The sequence below is a fragment of the Danio rerio genome, chromosome 13, assembly GCF_052040795.2.
Source record: "Danio rerio strain M-AB ecotype USA chromosome 13, GRCz13ab, whole genome shotgun sequence".
In the NCBI taxonomy this organism is placed as follows: Eukaryota; Metazoa; Chordata; class Actinopteri; order Cypriniformes; family Danionidae; genus Danio; species Danio rerio.
In genome coordinates this window covers 28,177,287-28,199,726 of record NC_141033.1, presented here as the reverse complement: position 1 = coordinate 28,199,726, position 22,440 = coordinate 28,177,287, and the positions used below count along the sequence as shown (strand labels likewise).

At 35.4% G+C, this 22,440-nt stretch overlaps 1 protein-coding gene across 21 annotated transcripts in view; it reads left to right on the top strand.

The window, feature by feature from the left end:
• si:dkey-192p21.6 overlaps positions 1-22,440 on the top strand; it is a 78,379-nt gene that overhangs the window by 17,660 nt on the left and 38,279 nt on the right. For 20 of the 21 annotated variants that reach the window (XR_015505304.1, XR_015505302.1, XM_087278257.1 and 17 more), the window contains 4 exons: positions 235-314; positions 15,475-15,551; positions 19,862-19,892; positions 20,440-20,600. Coding sequence is in view for 19 of the 21 variants with exons in the window: in XM_087278257.1 (XP_087134383.1) it covers positions 235-314; positions 15,475-15,551; positions 19,862-19,892; positions 20,440-20,600 (349 nt within the window). In the remaining 2 variants the exon portion in view is untranslated. 21 annotated transcript variants of the gene reach the window in all.

Sequence of the window (22,440 nt, the reverse complement as noted above, 5' to 3'; positions counted from 1 at the left end):
AAACTGTTAGTGCTCAGACAATTAAGTGCTAGAGTAAGGATGGGGGAGTGTTTTTTTATATAGAGAGAAGTGCGTTTCTACAGGTGGTTTATTAGTCCCACTTACCTAACTAAACCATACTTGGCTTAAATTGTGTTCAAGCTAATTTGTCCCTGAATCTACCTCTAAAAAGATATAAAGCACTGTTTTTAACACTTTAAAATAAATAATTGTTTTAATTAATCTTTATTTTAGGAGGAGCCTAATACCGAACAACAAATTGACGAAAGCAAACCGAAATCATCAAGACTGAAGTCACTGGACACATTCAGAGGGTATGTCCCCCATCAAAAAACCTTTTAATTTATTCACACAGAATTGTAAGAACATATTAATACTGATCAATGGTCATAGGCTTGACAACCGTGTTCGCTCATTGTGGGCTAAAGAGATTGTTCGGGGTCACAGGCTGGGCAGACGCTCACTCGGCCCATTGTTTGCAGTGCTCGCTCTAGGCACGGCCTCTAATATCTTTTGCCTCTGCGGTGAGGAACAGTGGGTTGCTGTTGGGTAAGGGTGATGTGATTTAATCGGGAGGCCCGGCAGTGGCTTGACGGAGGCTGGAGGGCAAATGCAGAAACAGGAACTGCTGTGGCTTTGACCTCTCACTTCTCAGTAATTGATGTAATAACGCGGGCATCATATCAGCACATATTCAGCAGGCTGTGGATCTGGAGCCAGAGCAGAGGATATGACTTCCCAGATCAAGATTTGTGTAATGGATAATCCATGTGTGTCGCAGAAGTGCTTTTCAGATCACAATCACCAGTGGCAATTTGTACTATCGATGACAGTTACAACAAAGCTTTTAGGGTTTTCAGAATTGCCTTCTACTGTTTTTTAGTGCTGGTAAAAGATTAATTTTGTATTTATATAAACATAATACAAATTCACAGTACACACACACGTATATATTATGCCAAAATAAACTTATTTTGGTTATTTTGGCGATTAATCACAATTAATCTATTTTTATTTTTATTTTTTTATTCTTTGTATTTACATGGATGTTCAAGTTCTGAAAATGGAAACACTTTGCATACAGATGGCAATGTTGATAAAGATCATCCCCTTTCACGTATGCCTGTAGGTGCTGTCATTTAGTAAATAAACAAAACACACCTGTGCACATACAAGCTGTGTAATATGTCCTAAAACTATTAGGGCTGCCCCCAACTAATGATTTTCCTAGCTGATTAAAAGTCATTCATTCAAGCAATTAGTTGACTAATTAAATGTTCATGATTTCATCACTGAATTATATGCAGGGAGAAAATGTTCTGGAAGCAAAGAGGCTGTTTGAATATAATAATAAATACAAAGACATCAGGTATGAACTTTCCACAATGCAATAAGTTAAATATAAAACACATTTGGTATTTAAAAAATACTTAAAATGTTTTTGTTTCTTTTCAAGAGAAAAATTAAGTAAGCAGGCAAATAAATAATAAAATACCAAAACCACCAAACTGCAATGCTTTCAAAAACAATTATTTCACATTTAATCTTAGCTTCAAAGTTTTTTTGTTGCTAACAAAGTGACGTGCCCCTTTAATACAGCACTGCATTATTTGAGTAAAGCTAATGAACAAATAAAGCATAAAATGCACTTAATACTGTAGAAAATTGCAGATTAGATGTTACTTAGCAATCATTGTTTCTGTTATACAACTTTGATTAACTATAACTGCAAATTTAAGCAAATTTGGCATAAAGATTATACTGTACCTAGAAAGAGCTGAATGAGAAAACTTCAGTATGGAAATGAAATACCATGAGTCTCAAACACCATTGTTTCCTTGTTCTCTTGTAAATCCTGTTAATTTAAAAATCCTGGTAAAAAAAACAGGCCGGTCAGATCAAAACACAGACTGTGATGATCCATATGTTATAATTATTATGCACACCCCTGGCCACAACATTTCCTTAAGAGATTACAACAAAGATTATACCTGCGTCCCAAATGGCCCACTATACACTCTGCACTTATGCACCATGTACTTTTGCACTTACACACTCAACAGCGTAGTCAATGTATGTAGTGTTGTCCCAAATGGAACACTAATGGTTATTTTTTTACTAAGCGGAAATTCAAACCGTTTACCTGATGACATTTTGACGGTTTGCCAAATTAGTGAAATAAATGAACCAAATTAAAGTACCAAATAATACCTGCCATGAGTATATCCGCGTTCACCATCGGGAGGCAGTAAAATCACTCTAAAAGGAGAATTTTGCTTTCATATTCCAAAATAAATAAAGTTATCCAACATGTGCACCCGATAGCTCCGCCCCTTCTGCTATGTGAGCAAAGCTGCGACTGTTGAGTTTGTGAAGAGTCCATCAATACACACTTCATTTTACTGGTTGATTGAGTGCATCATTCTGGTAATTAAAGTGCACTTAATATTTTAAGAGTTTTCAGCGTGAACGTACTACTTACACTACTTATACTACAAAATCGCGTAGAATAGTGCACAAGTATGCGATTTGGGACGCACCTTATATTTTCCACATTAATCTTAAATTTATTTAGGCTTTTATTATACCTACTATGTGTGTGGGATTTTTATTATTTTAAAAATGCAACAGGATTTAAGGATGAGTAAAGGAGCTGTTTTTTTGAAGCAGGCAGTCATGCAGGACCACTGACAGCTCACAGCTCGTCAGATTCGACCATGAAAAGGTCTGTTTATTTGTATCTTTTGTTAGTTTAAGGCAGTGGTCTTCAAGCCCCTGCTCTGTGAATCAGTTGATATCAGGCCCCACAAAGCATCATGATTTATTTCAGTTTTATTATTATCTGAGTCTGAACAATCATTTATTTTGAAAAATCTTTTAATATGAAAAATGACCGAGTTCTCTTGGTTACATCTCGGTAACTTGAGCGCCAAAATTTAACCCACAAGCTAGCTAAAGGAGTAAGAAACAGATGTCTTTGGAAAGTTTTTTTTTTACAAAGGAGAAAAGGCCCAGTGAAGGACCAACAAACTCCCAAGGAATGAATCTGCAACCCATTTGTCAACAAATTGGGTAAATCCAGCATGTCTGTGCAAGAAGTTTGATGGCTGAAGATTGCAAATGATGGCGACTGTTCACATATTGCATCTTTGCAAGTTTGTTATTTCCAATGCAGGCACGTGACTTGTGCAGTCCAAATTTACGCACAAGCGGCTCAACACACCTTCCAGTCACACCTAGTCAGTGGTGGAAAGAGTATTGAAAAATCATACTTAAGGAAAAGTACCATTACTTGTCTAAAAATGTAGTGCAAGTAGAGTAAAAGTATCTGTTGTGAATATTACTCAAAGTACGAGTAAAAAGTAACCCTTTTAAAAGTACTCCTGCATAGTGAGTATTACGCTGTGTAAAGCTGATGCGTTTACATGTAATTTGTGGATGTGTGTGTGTAAACGTTACATTCTGTAGTATAGTAGTTATTGCCCAGCAGGTACACAACGTCATAGGACGTTAATATTAGGTTAGATTTAGGTTGTAATGTCAAGTGACCAAAATTCAATGTCTAGCCAGCGACTAAGGATAATGTTATTTTGATGTCTAATAACAACATTAAATTACGTTGATATTTGGTTGATTTTAGGTTGTGTTAGAAAGTGACCAAAATCCAATGTCGAGCCAACATCTTAAACCAACATCCTAATGACGTCAAATACTGATATTGATTTTGGACATCTTCTTGGACACTTTTAATGCCTCCAAACAGTTTGCTGCATTTATAAATCCCCCATGTCTTGAGGTAGTTCATTATGAGGCAATTTACCTTCTATGTGTGATTTAATTGGACAGGAATTACAGGATTGATTTTTCTAATCCCCATAGACAAGACAAAATAAAGTAGTGACTGCAGGTTGATGCAAAGTAGTGGAGTAAAAGTACAGATACAGCACTAAAAATGTACTCAAGTAAGAGTAAAAGTACACATTTTTAAAACTACTCAGTAAATTACAATTCCTGAGAAAAAGTAATTAATTACAGTAATTTGAGTATTTGTAATTAGTTACTTTACACCACTGCACCTAGTTGACTGATCTTCAGGATGGCGTGCTAAGATTGTCAAGCACATACCAGTCTGCAGTGACAAAAAGGTTGGGGACCACTGGTTTAATGTGTATATTGTGAAATTTGTTTCATGTGTTTCCAAAGAGTCAAAAAACTGAATTTAAACTGCTGTATTTGATGCACTTTTTTGCATCATGTCATATCACTCAGCTCTTACTTACAGTACTACTTTCTTACTAGTTCTTGAGTGAAAGAAAGACCTCACAAGGTTGATATCAATGTGTTTTAATATACGACAAAGCTTCAAAATGCATTCTCTTTTGTCAAGTATAATTATAATTTAGGAGCATACTCTGGTTATATAAACCTAGCACATACACTCCTAACTGAATGAAATCCCTCAACCGCTTCAGTTGAAATATTGTTTAAAATCTTCTCAGTTTTTTCAAATATTTATTGACAAACGAAGTATGATGATTGTATATTTCTGAGCACATCACACTGTTTGGGAGAGAGAGAGCAGGCACTGACACGAGTAATGGAAGCATCAGAGCAGAGATCATTAATATTTACAAACGTTTTAAGTTTGGTCAAAACTGAGCTTTTTATTCTTGAAGTAATTCCTATGTTTTTATACCTATGTTTGATCTTATCCAAGCCACCAACCTACTATGTAGATATCAGAGAGCAATTTGACATATGGACTCGATGGACTATATGGTACCCTTAAATCCTTACATGAAATGTTACTTTACAAACTTAGAAATAGAAAAAGATGGTACATTTTAAAAGTGCTTGTGCATAACAGTAGACTCAACTATCTTATTATTATTTAAAGTGGGGGCCCACATGGGCTTGCCCGCGTGGAGCCCACCTGGGTTGGCCCTTGTGGGGCCCACATGGCCTTGCTCGTGTAGGGCCACCTGGGCTGGCCCTCGTGGGGTCCACCTGGGCTGGGCCGCGTGGGGTCCACCTGGGCTGGGCCGCGTGGGGCCCACATGGGCTGGCCCGTGTGGGGTCCACCTATTAATTTAAACGTTTAATTTAAACGTTAACATTTTATTTATCTTTATTTTATACCTTATAAGTGTGTTATTGTTTAAACTATTTATTATGTTTAAAGTGGCTGACAATAATACATTTTGGTAATAATAAGATTTTATCTGCCATGTTTGTAAACTGTGCAGAGCTGTAGCCACTTATTTAGGCCTACCATGTATTTCAATACCAGTCATTATGGTGGTACTTGGAGAGACAATTTTTTCTGAGGTGGTACTTGTTTGCGCCCCTCCACTACTCAACTATACGGGTGGATGATTTGTTTCACTCTGAGGAAAATAAGCATTTAATGAATGCTTTCCTGTGATTGTATTACCAATTTTAGTTATATATTTGCTAATTTTTTAATATGTCATTATTTTAAAGACTATGTCTTGAGCATCTGATTTTTTCTTGCTGCTGCTTATGTGCTTTCATTTTTTTGCGTCTCACTTGCAGCAAGTTCAGGCGAGGGATTGTTAAATAAGCAACCCTGGCAGGACAAAATACATTTAGATTTCAAAGAAAATATCTTAATAATAAAAAGGAATCATAAGTTTGATCCTATTCATGTCATAATAATTGCACTTAAATAATGTAGTTATTAGTTGTCTGCAAGCATCAGTGTTAAGATTGAAATATGATTTAAAAAATGATGAAATTGAGATAAGAAATATTGTTATAGCAACACTTGTGACTGCTTTGGAAAATAACGCTTGTCGTAGACATCATGGGACAACTGACCATAAAGGAACGTGTAGTCCCACAACAAGTCAAGATTTTATCAAGAAAAAAATCACATAATCTGATATGGTGACTTTCGTAACCGACAATAAAATAGTATGATCTGACATGGGGACTTTTGTAACCGACAATAAAAATCGTATGATCTGACTTGGTGACTTTCGTAACCGACAATAAAAATCATATGATCTGACTTGGTGACTTTCGTAACCGACAATAAAAATCATATGATCTGACTTGGTGACTTTCGTAACCGACAATAAAAATCGTATGTTCTGACTTGGTGACTTTCGTAACCAACAATAAAATTGTATGATCTGACTTGGTGACTTTCGTAACCGACAATAAAAATCATATGATCTGACTTGGTGACTTTCGTAACCGACAATAAAAATCGTATGATCTGACTTGGTGACTTTCGTAACCAACAATAAAAATCATATAATCTGACTTAGTGACTTTCGTAACCGACAATAAAAATCGTATGATCTGACTTAGTGACTTTCGGAACTGACAATAAAAATCGTATGATCTGACTTGATGACTTTTGTAACCGACAAAAATCGTATGATCTGACTTGGTGACTTTCGTAACCGACAATAAAAATCGTATGATCTGACTTGATGACTTTTGTAACCGACAAAAATCGTATGATCTGACTTGGTGACTTTCGTAACCGACAATAAAAATCGTATGGTCTGACTTGGTGACTTTCGTAACCGACAATAAAAATCATATGATCTGACTTAGTGACTTTCGTAACCGACAATAAAAATCGTATGATCTGACATGGTGACTTTCGTAACCGATAATAAAAATCGTATAATCTGACTTAGTGACTTTCGTAACCGACAATAAAAATCGTATAATCTGACTTAGTGACATTCGTAACCGACAATAAAAATCGTATGATCTGACTTGATGACTTTCGAAACTGACAATAAAAATTGTATGATCTGAAATGGTGACTTTCGTAACCGACAATAAAGATGTTATGATCTGACATAGTGACTTTCGTAACATACAATAAAAATCGTGTAATCTGACATGGTGACTTTCGTAACATACAATAAAAATTGTATGATCTGACTGGGGCTTCAGCTGTAGCACTTGTAGCATCTATACAACAACAATAAAACTGTGACAATAACAGTATTGTTTTCAGAAATCTTCCAAAATTATCTTTTTTAAACTCTTTGTCATATAAATGAATCGCCAAAATGCATAAAGATTCATGCAAATGCCCACTTACTTAAAACCTAATTCATAAATGCTCCATTCAAATTGAAGACGATATTCCTTGCAAACCACAGTGCTTATAAAAACAGATGTTCCTCTCAGTCCACACCTGCTTTTGCTCTTGGACATGAAATAGTCCATTTCCTTGTTAAGCCTAATGGTTATATCAGCATGGCTGGAGAGACTTTGCTTCTTTGTTTCCTTCGTTTCAGCCTAAGTATTATGTGATCTGGCAGTGGAGGGCTTTATTTGAATATGATATAGACATCATGTCATACATATAGACTCAGAGGATGACATCACAGCTGGCTTGTCGGCTCCGTTGATTCATGACGCCGAGGTATTATTGGATTGTGCAGCAAATGCACAATATTTCACAAGAGCTTTTGCAGTTATTGCAGGTCCAAAACAAAATCAACACTGTGCAAATTACACAAGGGATCTGTGATTTGGCTATAGGTGGAACTTAATAATGTCAGTGGCTCTCAGTGAGAATATTTAGCCTGTTGTGTTGCAACTCCCCTGCTGTAGAACATGAAATATGGCCTGTCCAGCAGCGAGTCAAAACTTTTCACTGAAGACAGAAGCATCTGTCATCTGCCCACCGCTTTGGTGAAATTGTTGCGGCTACATTTTTTTTTTCATCCTCAGAGCTGAAGAACAGCGCCCTTAATTCATCAGATGCCATCAAAGTGATGTATAGTAATACTGTATAGTTTGTTTGCATTTTAATTTTATAAAAAGGCTTGCTTTTTTAATCTCGCCGGCCAAAAGCCTGGAGCCAGTTTCCTCATATTTGTGATTACAAATTGACGTCGGTGGGTTTGCGATAATAAGTTACGTTAACAAGGAATGTACTTCAGAATGTGACCATTTTGTTTTGTGCATGGAAAACAGAAACATTTATGCTCTTCAGTTTAATTTATGATATATTTTATGTCATTAGTTTCTATAGTGTTCAGCTGTTCCAAGTGATGTTATTGACCTCCTTTATTTTAATAATTTGTTGGTTTGTTTGTTTGTTGACTTTATTAATCCCAATAGGAAGTTCCCATCAGAGCTCTCCATAGAGATATCTTCAATAAGATAAATAAAATTAATACATTTTATACACAATTATTTATATAAATAAATAGTTTATATAAAACATTAAATTAAATTTATAAAATTTTATGTTAAATATAAAATTTATGTAAAAAATAGTTTTATTAAAGGTGCAGTAGGTGATCTGACTAAATGCTTACTGGTTAGCATAATATGTTTGAAAAACATTCTCTCCCCTGCCATCCAAAGCCACGTCTCTTGAAATCACGAACGCACACGTTAAAGATGACAGAGACCTACAAGATTATGTCATTCGCCAGTTAGAAAGCTTTATAGTACTTTACTACAATTCCGAACTAAAAACTGTATTATATCAAGCACGTTTTTAGTTGTGTAGCAAGCAAAACTTGTCATATGTGCAATATTTCATGCATGCAAGGATCGCTGGTCTTACTCTCTCATGCGCTTTCTCCTAAAGCGAATACGTAAAGTTTTTCAAATTAATTTCAAGAGGAGCACGTGATATGATTGTCTGCAGCTGGCCTCCCATCTACACTCATTAGTTAGCCAATCAGATCTATTGTAACTCACTATAAGTAGCCTAGCGAGATTTACTCCCTTATCTTCGTTTTCCGAAGAAACCCCCCATCCACCCCTTTCTCCTCCTTTCCTCCTTTAAAAAAAGGAGAGCTCTCGAGAACCACCTGATCTCGTACTCCCCTCACATGCTCTATGGACCTGGCGGGAGCCCTGGGCTCAACTTTCTTCAAGCTCAGGGTTCTCTCCTGGGACAGCATGCCAAATCTGCTAACAGTTGTCAAGCAATATCTAAGTGTGAACTCTTGAATGTATGCTTAGTGGTTGGCTGGCGCGTGCAGGAATTACACTTATTACTAAGCCATACTTACATGGTATTTCAGACTGAATATTCAGAGTAGCATGGTAAACAATATAGGGAACTCAGCACAGGTTGTCATTGTTTAAAAATGAACCAATGTGAATATACAAACTTCAGCTCTGTAAAGCAGGCTATAGGCACCATAGAGCTATTTACTTATCTTTTGTTGTTAAACTAAAAAGAAATCTACATTATTGGTGCAGTAAAAATTCGATTATGAAATTGAAAATAGCCACATCAATCTTTCGCCAGGAGATTTCAGTGACTGAACAACACTTCTGTGCATATAACCCATTTGTAAAACATTAAAATCTATATCAGCTTTGCATGACTAAAATAGTTTTAAAACAGAACATTACCTGTCTAAAAGAAATATTTCAGCCATAGTGTCATCCTTTCTCCAGCAAGCTAAAGTAACCCCAATACTGATTTAGGGTTTTAAAAAGTTTTGATTCAGCGTTTGTTAATATGGCTGGTGTGTAGATCTAATTGTAACAAATCTACAATTGTTGACAGACAGTTTGGCCTTCTTATCAGAATTATGAGAATTATCGGTCTAACAATTTTTAATTGAATGAAAATGTTTTAGTTTTATGCCTTACCCAGAATATATAAATACATTTAAATAATTAACTTTAATCATTACTATTGCAATGTGAAGAGACTTTTAACCAGCACCACAAAAACTGTTTCTGAAGACAATCACCTACTGCACCTTTAAGCTAAGTTTGTGCTCATTATTACTTTTTAAACACTCCTAAAATCTTTGTACCAATGTTATTTAAAAAAAAAAAATCACGTTAATAGAAAGCACAAATAAACCGCTCATTTTGAAATCGAAATCTATTTTTTTGAAGCTCTGTATCTGTATTTACTGTCACTTTTCATTAGTTTAATGCAAGCTGATTTTGTTTAAATGAAATCCTCACTTTTTACTATAATCTTTTGTAATGTTGTGAATCTGGGTGGCACAGTGGCTTAAAGGTTAGCACTGTCACCTCACAGCAAGAAGGTCGCTGGTTCGAGTCCCAGCTGGGTCAGTTGGCATTTCTGTGTGGGGTTTGTGGGTGTGTGGGGTTTGCTTGTTCTTCCTATGTTGGCGTGGGTTTCCTCCGGGTGCCCCGATTTCCCCCACAGCCCACAAAGAAAACTAAATTGTCCATAGTGTGTGTATGTGTGAATGAGTGTGTATGGGTGATTCCCAATACTGGGTTGTGGCTTGATGGGCATCCACTGCGTAAAGCATATGCTGCAATAGTTGGCGGTTCATTCTGCTGTGGCGACCTCTGAAATAGAGACTAAGCCGAAAGAAAAATTAATTGTTGTGAATCACATTCTGTATTTTATAAATACAGTACTGTCATTGTTATTTGACGCTCGTGCTAAAACTTATGCCATTCTCAGGCATTACAAAATTAAAAGTTACCGGCCATCTGTGAGAACAAAATATTTTTTATTCACTCTGTAAAAATAGCTTGGTTTCACACAATTTCTTCATGTTGTCCTAACACAAACCGATTAAGTTAACATAATCATTTTTACAAATTTAAGTGGTTAAAACAATTAAGTTGTCCCCACAAAAAACTTACAAATTGTGTTGCTTTAATTCATTTTATGCTGTTTAAGTAGTATAAACAAGCAGCAAAAGTAATTTTATAAGTGTACATTTGCCATTTGGCAAGTATAAATATTCAATTCATGGGCGACGCAGTGGCGCAGTACTGTCGCCTCACAGCAAGAAGGTTGCTGGTTCAGGCCTCGGCTGGGTCAGTTGGCGTTTCTGTGTATGAGTGTGTATGGATGTTCATTCTGCTGTGGCGACCCCGGATTAATAAAGGGACTTAGCTGAAAAGAAAATGAATGAATGAATGAAATATTCATATCTCTTTTTTTCCCTCAGTTTAGCGTTGGGGCTTTTTGAGAAGTTAATCTTTAACTTGAATTATACTTCAAAATGTACAGTATTGACCAAATACAGGCTATATTTTCCTAAACAGACATTTGGCAAAGTACAACTGTACTCTTTATAACTGTCTTTGTTTTGTTGGTGATGATTTCTTTAAAATAGAAAACAATAATGCCCTATCACACTCCTGCAGCAAGTCATGCCAATTCATTTCAAATATTTGTCATAATTAAGGATTTAATATTTACCAGCTGTGATATCTCTTACAGTCTTACAGGGAAAACTGCAGTCTATATAAATCACAAATTTGCTCACTCAGGGAACACAGAGAGCTGCTCGAGGATAAAATGACAATGATAAATACTCACTTGGATTTGCTGCCAAAATGTGTTTTTCGCTTGTTGACAACAATTGATAATGAGAGGCAATACAAAAAAACATATACAGTAGTTTTAATGTATTTTTTGGATTACTTATAGATTATTTTAGGGTTTTCATAAAGTGTTATATTGAAAAAATGCCAAAAAAAAGTTGTTAATTTTAGACACACTTTAGCTATTAGTGTCTGTATATTTCAGTTAGAGTACAGTACAGAAGGCCGTTTTCTCAAAATGAGTTTTTCCTTCTCTCAGCGTTGAGCTATAAATGTGCATTTCAACAACACTAATAACATTGCAGTTTTTAGTTATTTGAGAGGGAAATGTTCCTACATAATTTACCTTATAGATCATGTTTTATTCCACATCAGATTGTGCAAATTACTTTTACTCTGGCTGTGAATTATGAAGTCATAAAAAGAGATTTCCAAAATCCTCTATGTAAAAAAAACAACAACACGGTGGCTCAGTTTTTAGCACTGTTGCCTTACAGCAAGAAGGTCGCTGGTTCGAGTCCCAGCTGGGTCAGTTGGCATTTCTGTGCATGTTCTCCCAGTGTTTGCATGGGTTTCCTCTGGGCGCTCCAGTTTCCCTCACAGTCCAAAGACATGGGCTGCGTCCGAAACCGCCTACTACTCAGTAGGTACTGCATTTGAATTTAAACGTACTACTCGGCCGTTAAAAAAGTACGCTCTATACAGTATGAATGTGAAAAGTATGAATGGAATTCGGGCGTACTACATCCGCCATTTTGTCATGGTCACGTGACCTACCTGCGTCAGTTGCGTCGCCTCACTTCCATTCATGAATTCTCTCAGGGGGCATTATGGGATAGCGCAGCGTGCATGGGATGCGCACTTCAGAATCACGCCTGAAGTAGTTAGTAATCCGGGTACTTCTCGCCTACTGATTTTCGAATTCTATGAATTCGGACATACTACTCAGCTTGCAAACTGATTTTAGTATACTATATAGTATGGAAGTATGCGGTTTCGGATGCAGCCATGCACTATGGGTGAATTGCATAAACTAAATTGACCGTAGTGTATGTGCATGAATGAGTGTATATGAATATTTCCCAGTACTGGGTTGCAGCTGGAAGGGCATGTGCTGTATAAAACATATGCTGGATAAGTTGGCGGTTCATTCCGCTGTGGCGACCCCAGATAAATAAAGGGACTAGGCCAAAGGAAAATGAATGAATGTCAAAAAAGAGGACTTTTGAACCTAATTTTATCTAATGTTCACATTTTTTTGTTAGACGTGTATGCAAAGTAATGCTTATTTAATTAAACAACACCTAATTTTCATATTTAAACACATTCCTTAACGAGATAGTTCACACAAAAATGAAAATTCTGTCATCATTTACTTACGCTTTCCTTTTTTTAGTGCTTGATGAGTTTTTTTGGTTGAACACAAAGAGAGTTCATTTGAAGAAAGCTGAAAACCTGTAACCATTCACTTCCATAGTATTTTGTTTTTTTTTTTACTATAGAAGTCAATAGTTACAGCAGGGGTGATCTACCTTCCTGCAGACCGTTAAGTGTAGATTGGATACACGGCTGGCTGGAAGTGCGATATGCACATCAATATAGCAGCATTTTTAATGACACTGTATGACAGTAATTAATATTTTTACAGTACTGTGATGGGTGGGTTAGGGTTGAGGTGGGAGTAGACGTTAAAAAATACAATTTATTGGGTGATTTAATAGATAGCATAAATAATACTCGGTACAACTACTGTTTTTACATTACTGTGATGGTTGGGGTGGGTATAGACATTAATAAAATACAATAAATAAATAAATAAATAATATAAATATAATATAAATAATTCTCGTTAACTTTCGACCGCAACTATATCCGATCTAGCAACAACCCCTGCAGACTTCAGTTCCAACCCATATTAAACACACCTGTCCGTAAGTATCAAGTGTTGTTTGAGGTTAGGTTGAGGAGGTTGCAAGTTTTCAGTTTTCTTCAAAATATCTTCTTTGTTATTCAACAGAATAAAGAAATGCATAAAGGTTTGGAACCACTTAAGGGTGAGTATATTATGAGTACATTTTTATTTTTGAGTGAACTATCCCTTTAAAATTTGGTATGTAATTTCATTTTGCAATTCCTAATGAAATAAATCAACCAGTGAAGAATAGTGAAAACTATTAGTTCATTTTTTATTCTATTCACCTGATGTGTCTTGCCTTAAAGCAATAAAAAGCTTTAAGTGATCGAAAGCTTCCCGAACACTGAGGTGTTTTTAATTAAAATTATGGCCTAAAACGTGCTATACTGCAAACATTGCTCTGTGGTCTCATCTTGAAAACGACTTAACCTTTGTCTTTGTTACTATGGACACTAATGGATGCAGTCGCAAAGTGTGTGAGAGAGAAAGAGAGAGAGACAAGAAAGACAAAGGCATGCTTACTTTAATAGCTCTCTTTAGCGGATGGCATGTGATTAAAATCTCGTATCAGCAGGTTAGGCCTAAAAGGAGCAGTAATGGTCTCTGTTCTGATCTCTTAATTGAATTTGCCCAGGAAAAATTTAGATGCTTTAGATACACTGAAGTTTATCTGAAGGTCTGTACTGTGCTTTGGATTCTCAGTGTGTTTTTATACAATGAAACCGGAGTGTATTCACTTCAACACCCGGATGCAAGTGTTGTCAGTTTAATAGTGGAGATGTTGTTTCTGGGTCCGATCACAAAAATCAATTTTGTGTCCACGGGTATATTTATGCCACATAGAGGGAACATGCGTTTTCAAAGCATTTCCTGCTGCTGCTGCTAATTCAATGTAGTGTTCCATCACGCACAATAAGTTGCAGCCTGGCTTCCTTTCGCTAACTTACACGTCTACAATAAATTACAGCGCAGGGCTTTAGTCAGCACTTCTGGGTGAGGCGATTCAGAGGACAACCGTTCATTTCCTGAGTGATTCATAATGCTTAGGTTGCATTACCTTACACAGCATTTCGGCTCTGATGTATAAAACAAACGCCACACCCTCGGGTCTTATGATCCATAATACTGATGAAAAAACGTACCGTTTAAACAAACAAAACATTCTTTGTCTGTTTGGACATTCTGCCCAAGTTTTTGGGTAAAGGAATTGATCTCTTTTTAAACATACAGTAAAAAAGAGGGATGTTATGAAATATTATTACTGTTTTAATATAATCAAGTGTAATTTATTCCTGTGATGGCAAAGCTGGGTTTTTGGAAGTCATTAATTCATTCATTTTATTGTGTCTTTGTCCCTTATTTATCAGGGGTCACCTTATTTTTCAGGGTTCATCAGAGTTGAATGAACCGCTAACTATTCCAGCATATGTTTTACACAGCGGATGCCCTTCCAGCAGCAACCTATTTCTGAGAAACACACATACACTCTCGCATTTACACACGCAGTCATACACTATGGCCAATTTAGATTATTCAGTTCACCTATAGCGCATGTCTTTGGACTGCTGGGGAAATCGAAGCATCAAGAGGAAACCCACACCAACACTGGGAGAACATGCAAACTCCACACAGAAACACCAACTGGCCAGCCGAGATTTGGACCAGTGACCTTCTTGCTTTGAGGCGTCAGTGCTAACCACTGAGCCACCGTGCCGCTCAACAGTTATTTCTTTAGTATTTAGATATTTAAGTGTTTAGAACAGCTGTGATGCATTTTTTAAAAATTGTAATCTTTTGAAACACTAAAAATGTCTTTATTGTTGTTACTTTTAATCAATTTAATGAATTTTATTAAATAAAATAACTAATATAACAATTTTAAGCAAAACATAAATTATTTTGAACAACTTGAACGTTTATTAAAAGGATAAAAATACTGTCATAATTTTCTCCTCCTCGTGTATTGAACCTTCATGGGTTTCTTTCTTCTATTAAACACGAAATACGGCATTTTAGAGAAAGCTTGAAAAATGTGAGCATTGACTATCATAGTATTTTCTTCTCTTTCATGAATGTCAGTGGTTTCTGATTTCCAGCTTTCTTCAAAATATTTTCTTATTTAGGTTCAAAACTACAGGATGATGAGAATAATAATGAATACATTTTATGTAAACTATCTCTTTAAGCATCATTATAGGTTTAACATTGGTGTAATAATATTTTTGGGCAATATCTTTACTCCTGTATTTTTACTCCAGATTTTCCCTGACTGTGATGGTGTTTGTGAATTATGGAGGAGGTGGTTACTGGTTTTTCCAACATGCACCATGGAATGGTGAGTTATTTTGCTGACTGATGAACATATTTGATAAGTTTTTGAACATTTTATATAGGGATCTATAATGCCATTAGACTGACTGCATTTTGACCAGAAATTGCAAATCATAATTTAAATCTAGGCCGGAGAACTTTGTGTGCATCTGTAGGAGCAGTTTTGTCAGCCAGTCTTAAACAAGTGATTCTGAAATGAGAGGTCTGAATCATCAACTGAATCATTAATGATTTAGTAATAACCTTCTTTTAAGCATTGTTCAAATTGAATATTGAATAAACAGGGATGTGTTTCCTAAAGCATTGTTATCCAAATGTGGTAGCAAGTGTTGTTCCTATAGCAACATACAGTATAATATCTGTAGTTCCTATGAACTTTTGCTAACTGAATCTAAACATGTTATGGATACTAAATGTTTTTGAGGTACAAGCTAAATTTAGTGATAGATTTAGTGGTAACATTTCTTTCAACATACATTATCTTCCTTATTAGTCATGTTTGTACCTTGTTGTAATAAACTATAGCAAGTTGCTCCATGTTTCTTTTCACTTGTGGACATTGTATTGACACTTTTTATAATTCAAAATATGCAATGACATGATTCTATGACTAATGACTACCATTGATTAGACTATTTTCACATGATGAAATACTATACTAGTGCTCAGCTATGATAACATTATTGTAAAGAAGAAATACTGGACAAAGTGTTATTTTTTGCAATAAGACAGGAGACCAAAATATTGCTTTTGTTTTTCGCAATATGAGTACTTAAAATGTACTTGCATTAACAGCATGGGTTAAGGTTAAGATTTTAGGTTTAGGAATAGCAACTATTTAATTCCCTGTTTATGTATAACTATGATAAGCACATAATACATGTACATCCAAAACAGGCCTGTAAAACAAAGCACTTCCCGCTAAAAATAGAGCATGAAATATGGGACTGTCACTAGATAAACTGCACATTGGTCACCCTAATGATGCATGGACTTAGACCATGCACTGGAGTAAAATAAGTAATCTGTATCTTTCATTCTTTTTGCTCTTTTAATTTAAGAGATTAGAGCACATTTGTGCACACATAATGCAAAGGAACACACATAATAAAGCAAAATAAAATAGAACAAAAATAGCAAAGCATGCTTTAGATGTGATGTTGTTATTTAAAGCAATAAACTGAGATTTTTTAGATTTCAAGACACTTAATTAGCAGAAGCTCTCACTCCACCACCTGTTTGACGTCACTGGTGATACTTATAACCGATTCAAATATACAGGATTTGTGACACAGGTTGGTTTCGTCTAGTTTGTGTCTCCAACTATGCGTCACACAATGATAGTTGAGCCGCCAATGCTGTCATTACTCAGTGAATTGTTTATGGGTGCTTTTCCCTGATGCATCATTAACCAACAAAGGTCACGAGTTCAGTTATTACCAACATAATTCAGAAATTCTGTGCTTCCTTAATCCATAGCTACGGCAAATATTTGCAAACAGCAATGCAATTTGAAACTATAGCTTATAGCTTAAATGCAACCTGTTGTTCAAAGCAAAACCTCTCAATAAAGGGATCGTTCATCCAAAAATGAATAGTATATGAGCAATTCCACCGTTATGGATGTGACATTTGCAGTAAAATCTCAAAACATAAATTGACAGAGGAAGTATACTGTATGTTAACATTATTTTGAAACAGCTATTTATATTTTTTAAAACAACTAGCCACAGAGTTGTGGGAACAGAAAAATATCAATCTGTAAACATTTTATTTTTATTTTAAATTAGGAAAATAAAGAAGTGACAAAAAAGTGCAAGTTTTCAGAATTTTAGAAATTCTGTGAATTAAACTGCACAATCCAAAAGAAACAAGGCTAATCAAAAGGATAAGAGTTGGATCACTATAGAACAATCATGATTGATTTTATTTGATTTTACATTTTTGCATTTATGAGGAAAAAGCTTCGTTATGAATGAAAATAAACATTGAAGCAAGTTTATTATTTACCACCATAATCTCAAACTGTTTAAATAGCATAAGCTATGACTCCACAACCTGCATGACATCTCTAATGACAGTTGCAACCAACAATTACAAAATTTTCTGGAAACACTATGGGCCCTATCATACACCCGGCGCAGTGGGGCGCAAGACGCAGCGCAATAGTCTTTTGGTAGTTTAAGCTTGGCGCAAGAGTCGTTTTGAGGCGTTGCGCTACACTGTTTAAATAGCAAATGCATTAGTGCGCCCATAGGCGTTCTGGTCTAAAAAGGAAGGCGTTCTGAGGCGGACCGCTGGCGCGTTGCTATTTTGAGAAACCATAATAGATTTTTCATTAGACCAAAACAAACCCGGTCTAAACTCCGGCGCAGAGTTGCGCCTCGCTTACACACTGCTTAATACGCACAAGAGAGCAATAGGCAAATATCTTTACATATGAAAAAATGTAAATATTAAGGATATATATAGGATATAATAGGAATAGATGTAGAATATAAATATAAAGGATTAAAATATTACAAAACATATTATTTTCTAGCCTATATAAATATGAAAATCCACTGCTTTCATGTCTTCTTCATCTCGGGAGGCTTTTTCAGTTCATTCATAACAATTTGCTTTTGTATAATGTTATTATTATTAGCAGTATTATTTAATATATCCATATTTATATTTGTTTCATTAAAAACAAGCTTAGATTTGCCCACTTGTCAGGTTTTAGACCATATGAGGCACAGCATGTGTTTTAGGATATAACTCAGGTTTTTGAGCACATTTTGTTATTATTATTATTTATTTATTCGTTTTCTGGAAATTAGAACTGAATTTAGAAATAGTTTTGAAACGAATATTTGCGCTTAACAAACAAAAGTATTTATTTATAGACTAATTGATGTTTGTGCGTAAAGGTTTCCCTATCCAAGAGCGAAAGTGAAAGTGATCCATTATCTCTCATTCTCAAGCAGTAGATGCCCTGTTTAACAGTTTTCTGTTAAAAAAAACTGTTAACTGTTTGCTAGTGAGATGCTCATTTTTTCCACTTAGACTTACTTTGCGTCCTGTAAATAGCGAATGCGCTCTTGGCGCGACGCAGCTGACTCTTAAAGGGAATAGGAGATGAGACTCTAATTGGTTTATTCTTAAAACACACCTATAACTCATTAAGAAAATAAACTCAACCCTTTTAGACCATGCGCCGAAGCGCAAGGCAGATTTCCCGTCCTTAAATTAGCAAAAATGCTTCCTGACACGCCCTGAAAGCATTTGCGCCCATCGTTTTGCACTTTGCGCATGGACCGTCAAAATAGAGCCCTATGACTGCCTAGTTATTTGTCAAACAGTTCTTCATAACACTGTTGTTAATCCATGAGTTATACGTTGTCATTGTTCATAAAACAAGCCATTGTTGACTTCACAACCGACTTCCTCTCTGAGTTCTTTATTGCTTTTGTCTAGTTTGAAACCATGAATTATTCAGTCAGAGTACACAAGTGCTTCCGAACACCTGTCTTTGTTGAGCAATCTTATTTGTCATCTGGAAAATAATTTGGCTCTAAATAATTTTTTTTAAATGTAATATTTCATCCCTCTTTAAAGGTTTTTACTTTTCTGATGTTATTAATTAGGTTTTTTTTTTTCAAAAATGCCATAAATTTACAACATCCATTATTAAAGGGAAGTCAAAATGTTACCTCATAAATCCTCACAGACTAAAACTCATGTACCGACATCAGATGATTACATTTAAAGAGCTGCTTCATCAAAGAGACACTTTAATTCAGCAGGAGTTTTATACTTCAAACCTGCAGCCTGACTTTTGGATGAACATCCTCAAAGGACGTGGACGAGAAGGGCTGCATGTTAAATTTTAATGGGGGTCTATTACGAAGCACATCTCCTGGAGTATTCACAGATGAACTCAATTTAAGGCTTATAATGGCCTCTTCATCATATCAGCAGAATTGTATTGATCATAAGGGAAAGCAGATGGATTTTCATATTACTGTGAGGCCTCCTCTGTCATGGCTGCATGAGCGTTTATAAATCATTTGCTGTCTGAAAATCGAAAAATAATGAGAAAACATTGTTTTTAAGGCCGCACAATCTTTTATCATCAGTTACCGTGTGCTGAGTGACACCATTTGTTTGCAGTTAAGTGTGATTATGAGGATAAAACTAATTATGTTCGTCTCTCAGCAGTAAGATCATGCATTTCCTATGTGTCAATCAAACTGTCATTTTTCCAGCAAAGAGATGCACCAGATGTGTGTTTTTCTTGTGCATGACTGTCTTTTTCCATGTACTTTACAGGTCTCACAGTTGCTGATCTTGTGATGCCTTGGTAAGCTGCCAGCATGTACTTAATGAATCGATAGAGAATTATTACTTTCCATTTTTGAGATTAATATGGAAAAGTGTGGGACTTCAGTCCAACGGTTTGGATCTGCTTCAGAAGCATTCAGATTTAAGGCTTTTCCAACCCAGGCACTGTTTATAATGCTTAGCTTATGCCAATTAATCTTTCTTCCTCTGAGAGTATACATAAAGCTTGTAATATTCAGTGACTGCTTCAAGAAAGGCTTGCGTGATGAAGTGAATGCAGATTTTTATATGCATACAGGCCTAGTTATTAAGCATCAACCTGAAATTGTGGGTTTGGAAATGTTTAAGAAGAAATATTGTTCATAAAAAGCTTTGCATAAACAGTCTGCCCCTCATTCCTTCAGAGTTTGACTTGCAAAAATCTTTTATTGAGAGATGCTTTTTGATTAATCAGTGCAAATAATGTCACAAAAGCACATACTGTATTTTTAGTGATGAACTGTGGTGAAATGGCACAGTATGTGTTTTGTGCTGCAGAGTAATGCTGTCTTTAAACCTTTGGCAAGGTTTGTGTTTATTATAGGTACTTCTGTAATGCTAGCATTCACCTCGATGCATAGAAAAGGTGTTTCATTGCTACAGCTGCTTCGCAAGGTGACCTGGAGGACCGTCGTCCTGATACTCATCGGCTTCTGCTTTATGAACTACAGCCCAAGAGATGGGTTTTGTGAGTAGCCTTTACATATTTTTCCAGTTTTTTTTTTTCATTTTAATACTTTTTATTTAATTAAATTATTTGATTTGTGTTTATTATTATTATTGTTTGTTGTTGTTGTTGTTGTTGTTGTTGTTGTTGTTGTTGTTGTTGTTGTTGTTGTTGTTGTTGTTATTAATATTATTATTTTGTTTTTAAATGTATTGTATTTTTAATTAAATTAAATTTTATTGTACTTATATTACATGAAATAATATATTCATATGTGGATTTATATTTGGATATATGGTCATATATGCACCATGTATTTCAAAATATTGCAAACATGGCCAATTGCATATTTGCATGTGTTTTTTATACATATAGACCATTTTGAGGGATGTAAACAATAACAATGGTCCTCATATATTTCCTGTTTTACATTTCCATAGCTTCAGAGAATCCATATAGGTCCACATATTGTTAAATAATGTTATGATAGCTGCTTTAACCTTAAGTTATGCTTAAATTGCCTCTTGTTAAAGTTATGAAATAGTTTTACAATGGGCAGGAAATGTTAATGGGCCAGTGATATTGCCTCATTTTAATCGTCTATATGTACATATTTGTAATTCCAATTTTTGCTAAATATATATATAAGATATCGCAACATGTGTGTCCGGAATAATCACATCGCAGGATATGCAATGTTGAGTTGAATTTATAGTTGATAAACAATTGAGAATTTATGAGATTTGGGAAGTCATTGCAAAGTATAACCATAACAGAGTGAAACTTTATCACTCGCATTTGTTATAAAGGCTTTTTAACACAGTTAAAAGCATCCAGGGTCATTAACATACAACGTTTGTAACTTTAATATAGATTAAATCTGTTGAATTATTTATAAAATGAAAACTATACAGTGTTATTTTACACTTCATTACTTTAATTTCTGTTCCTTTACACTGTTTGACTCTCCGGAAAAACCATACAGAACTATTTTTTTTTGCTGTATTTTACTTTTTTCTTCACTCTGTTGTTATTATTCATGCTTACAAATTTTTTCATTTTTTTTTATTTGCAATATTCTGCATTATAGTTTTTAAACATGTCATATATCTAATATAAATTCAAATATGAACTTGTTAGTCATATACTGTATGTAATTTGCTTTTATTTCTAGATATCAAATTTCTTTATGGGGGTTGTGCTAGTGCACTAAAGTTAGATAAAAAATCTAATATATATAATGCAAAATATGATATATTTGCTGTAGTCATTCAAATTTTTACTTTACAATTGACAAACTGACAATGCAAACTGAACCGAAAGCAGTGTTGTCTTGCTATGTTGAAAAATATTATCTTTATGAGTTAGTTTGAGAAAGTTGCATGATGCATGACAGTCAGCACATGCCCCCTCACTTTGAACTGACTGAACTTGCGTTGCTCTGGATTAATCACAGGACAATAGAAGCAAGGAATGTCATTACAGTTGCTGTTCTATTTCGGGTGCCAGCGACTGATACAAGATAAAGCGTGACCCGTGCCCCTTATTAACAAAAACTATGAACATCTCGTCACCAATGTTACATATTCAAGTCACCCAATCTTCATTTTACAAAAAAATCCATTAGCCTCTGTCAATGATGAAAGAAAAGAAGCCACGATGTGTAATCCAGGGTCTGGCAGCAGCACATTAAGACTGTCAGGGTTAAACGGGGGTCGTCTGACAGGTCAGTACCTACATTAGCCAAAGCAGTATTAGCCGTCTGCCAGGATGGATGTGTAACTGAGTTAACAAAAATATTGTGATACTTTCCAGTGATTCAGCGGCAATTACAATATCTGGAGCCGTTGAACAGAGGTGC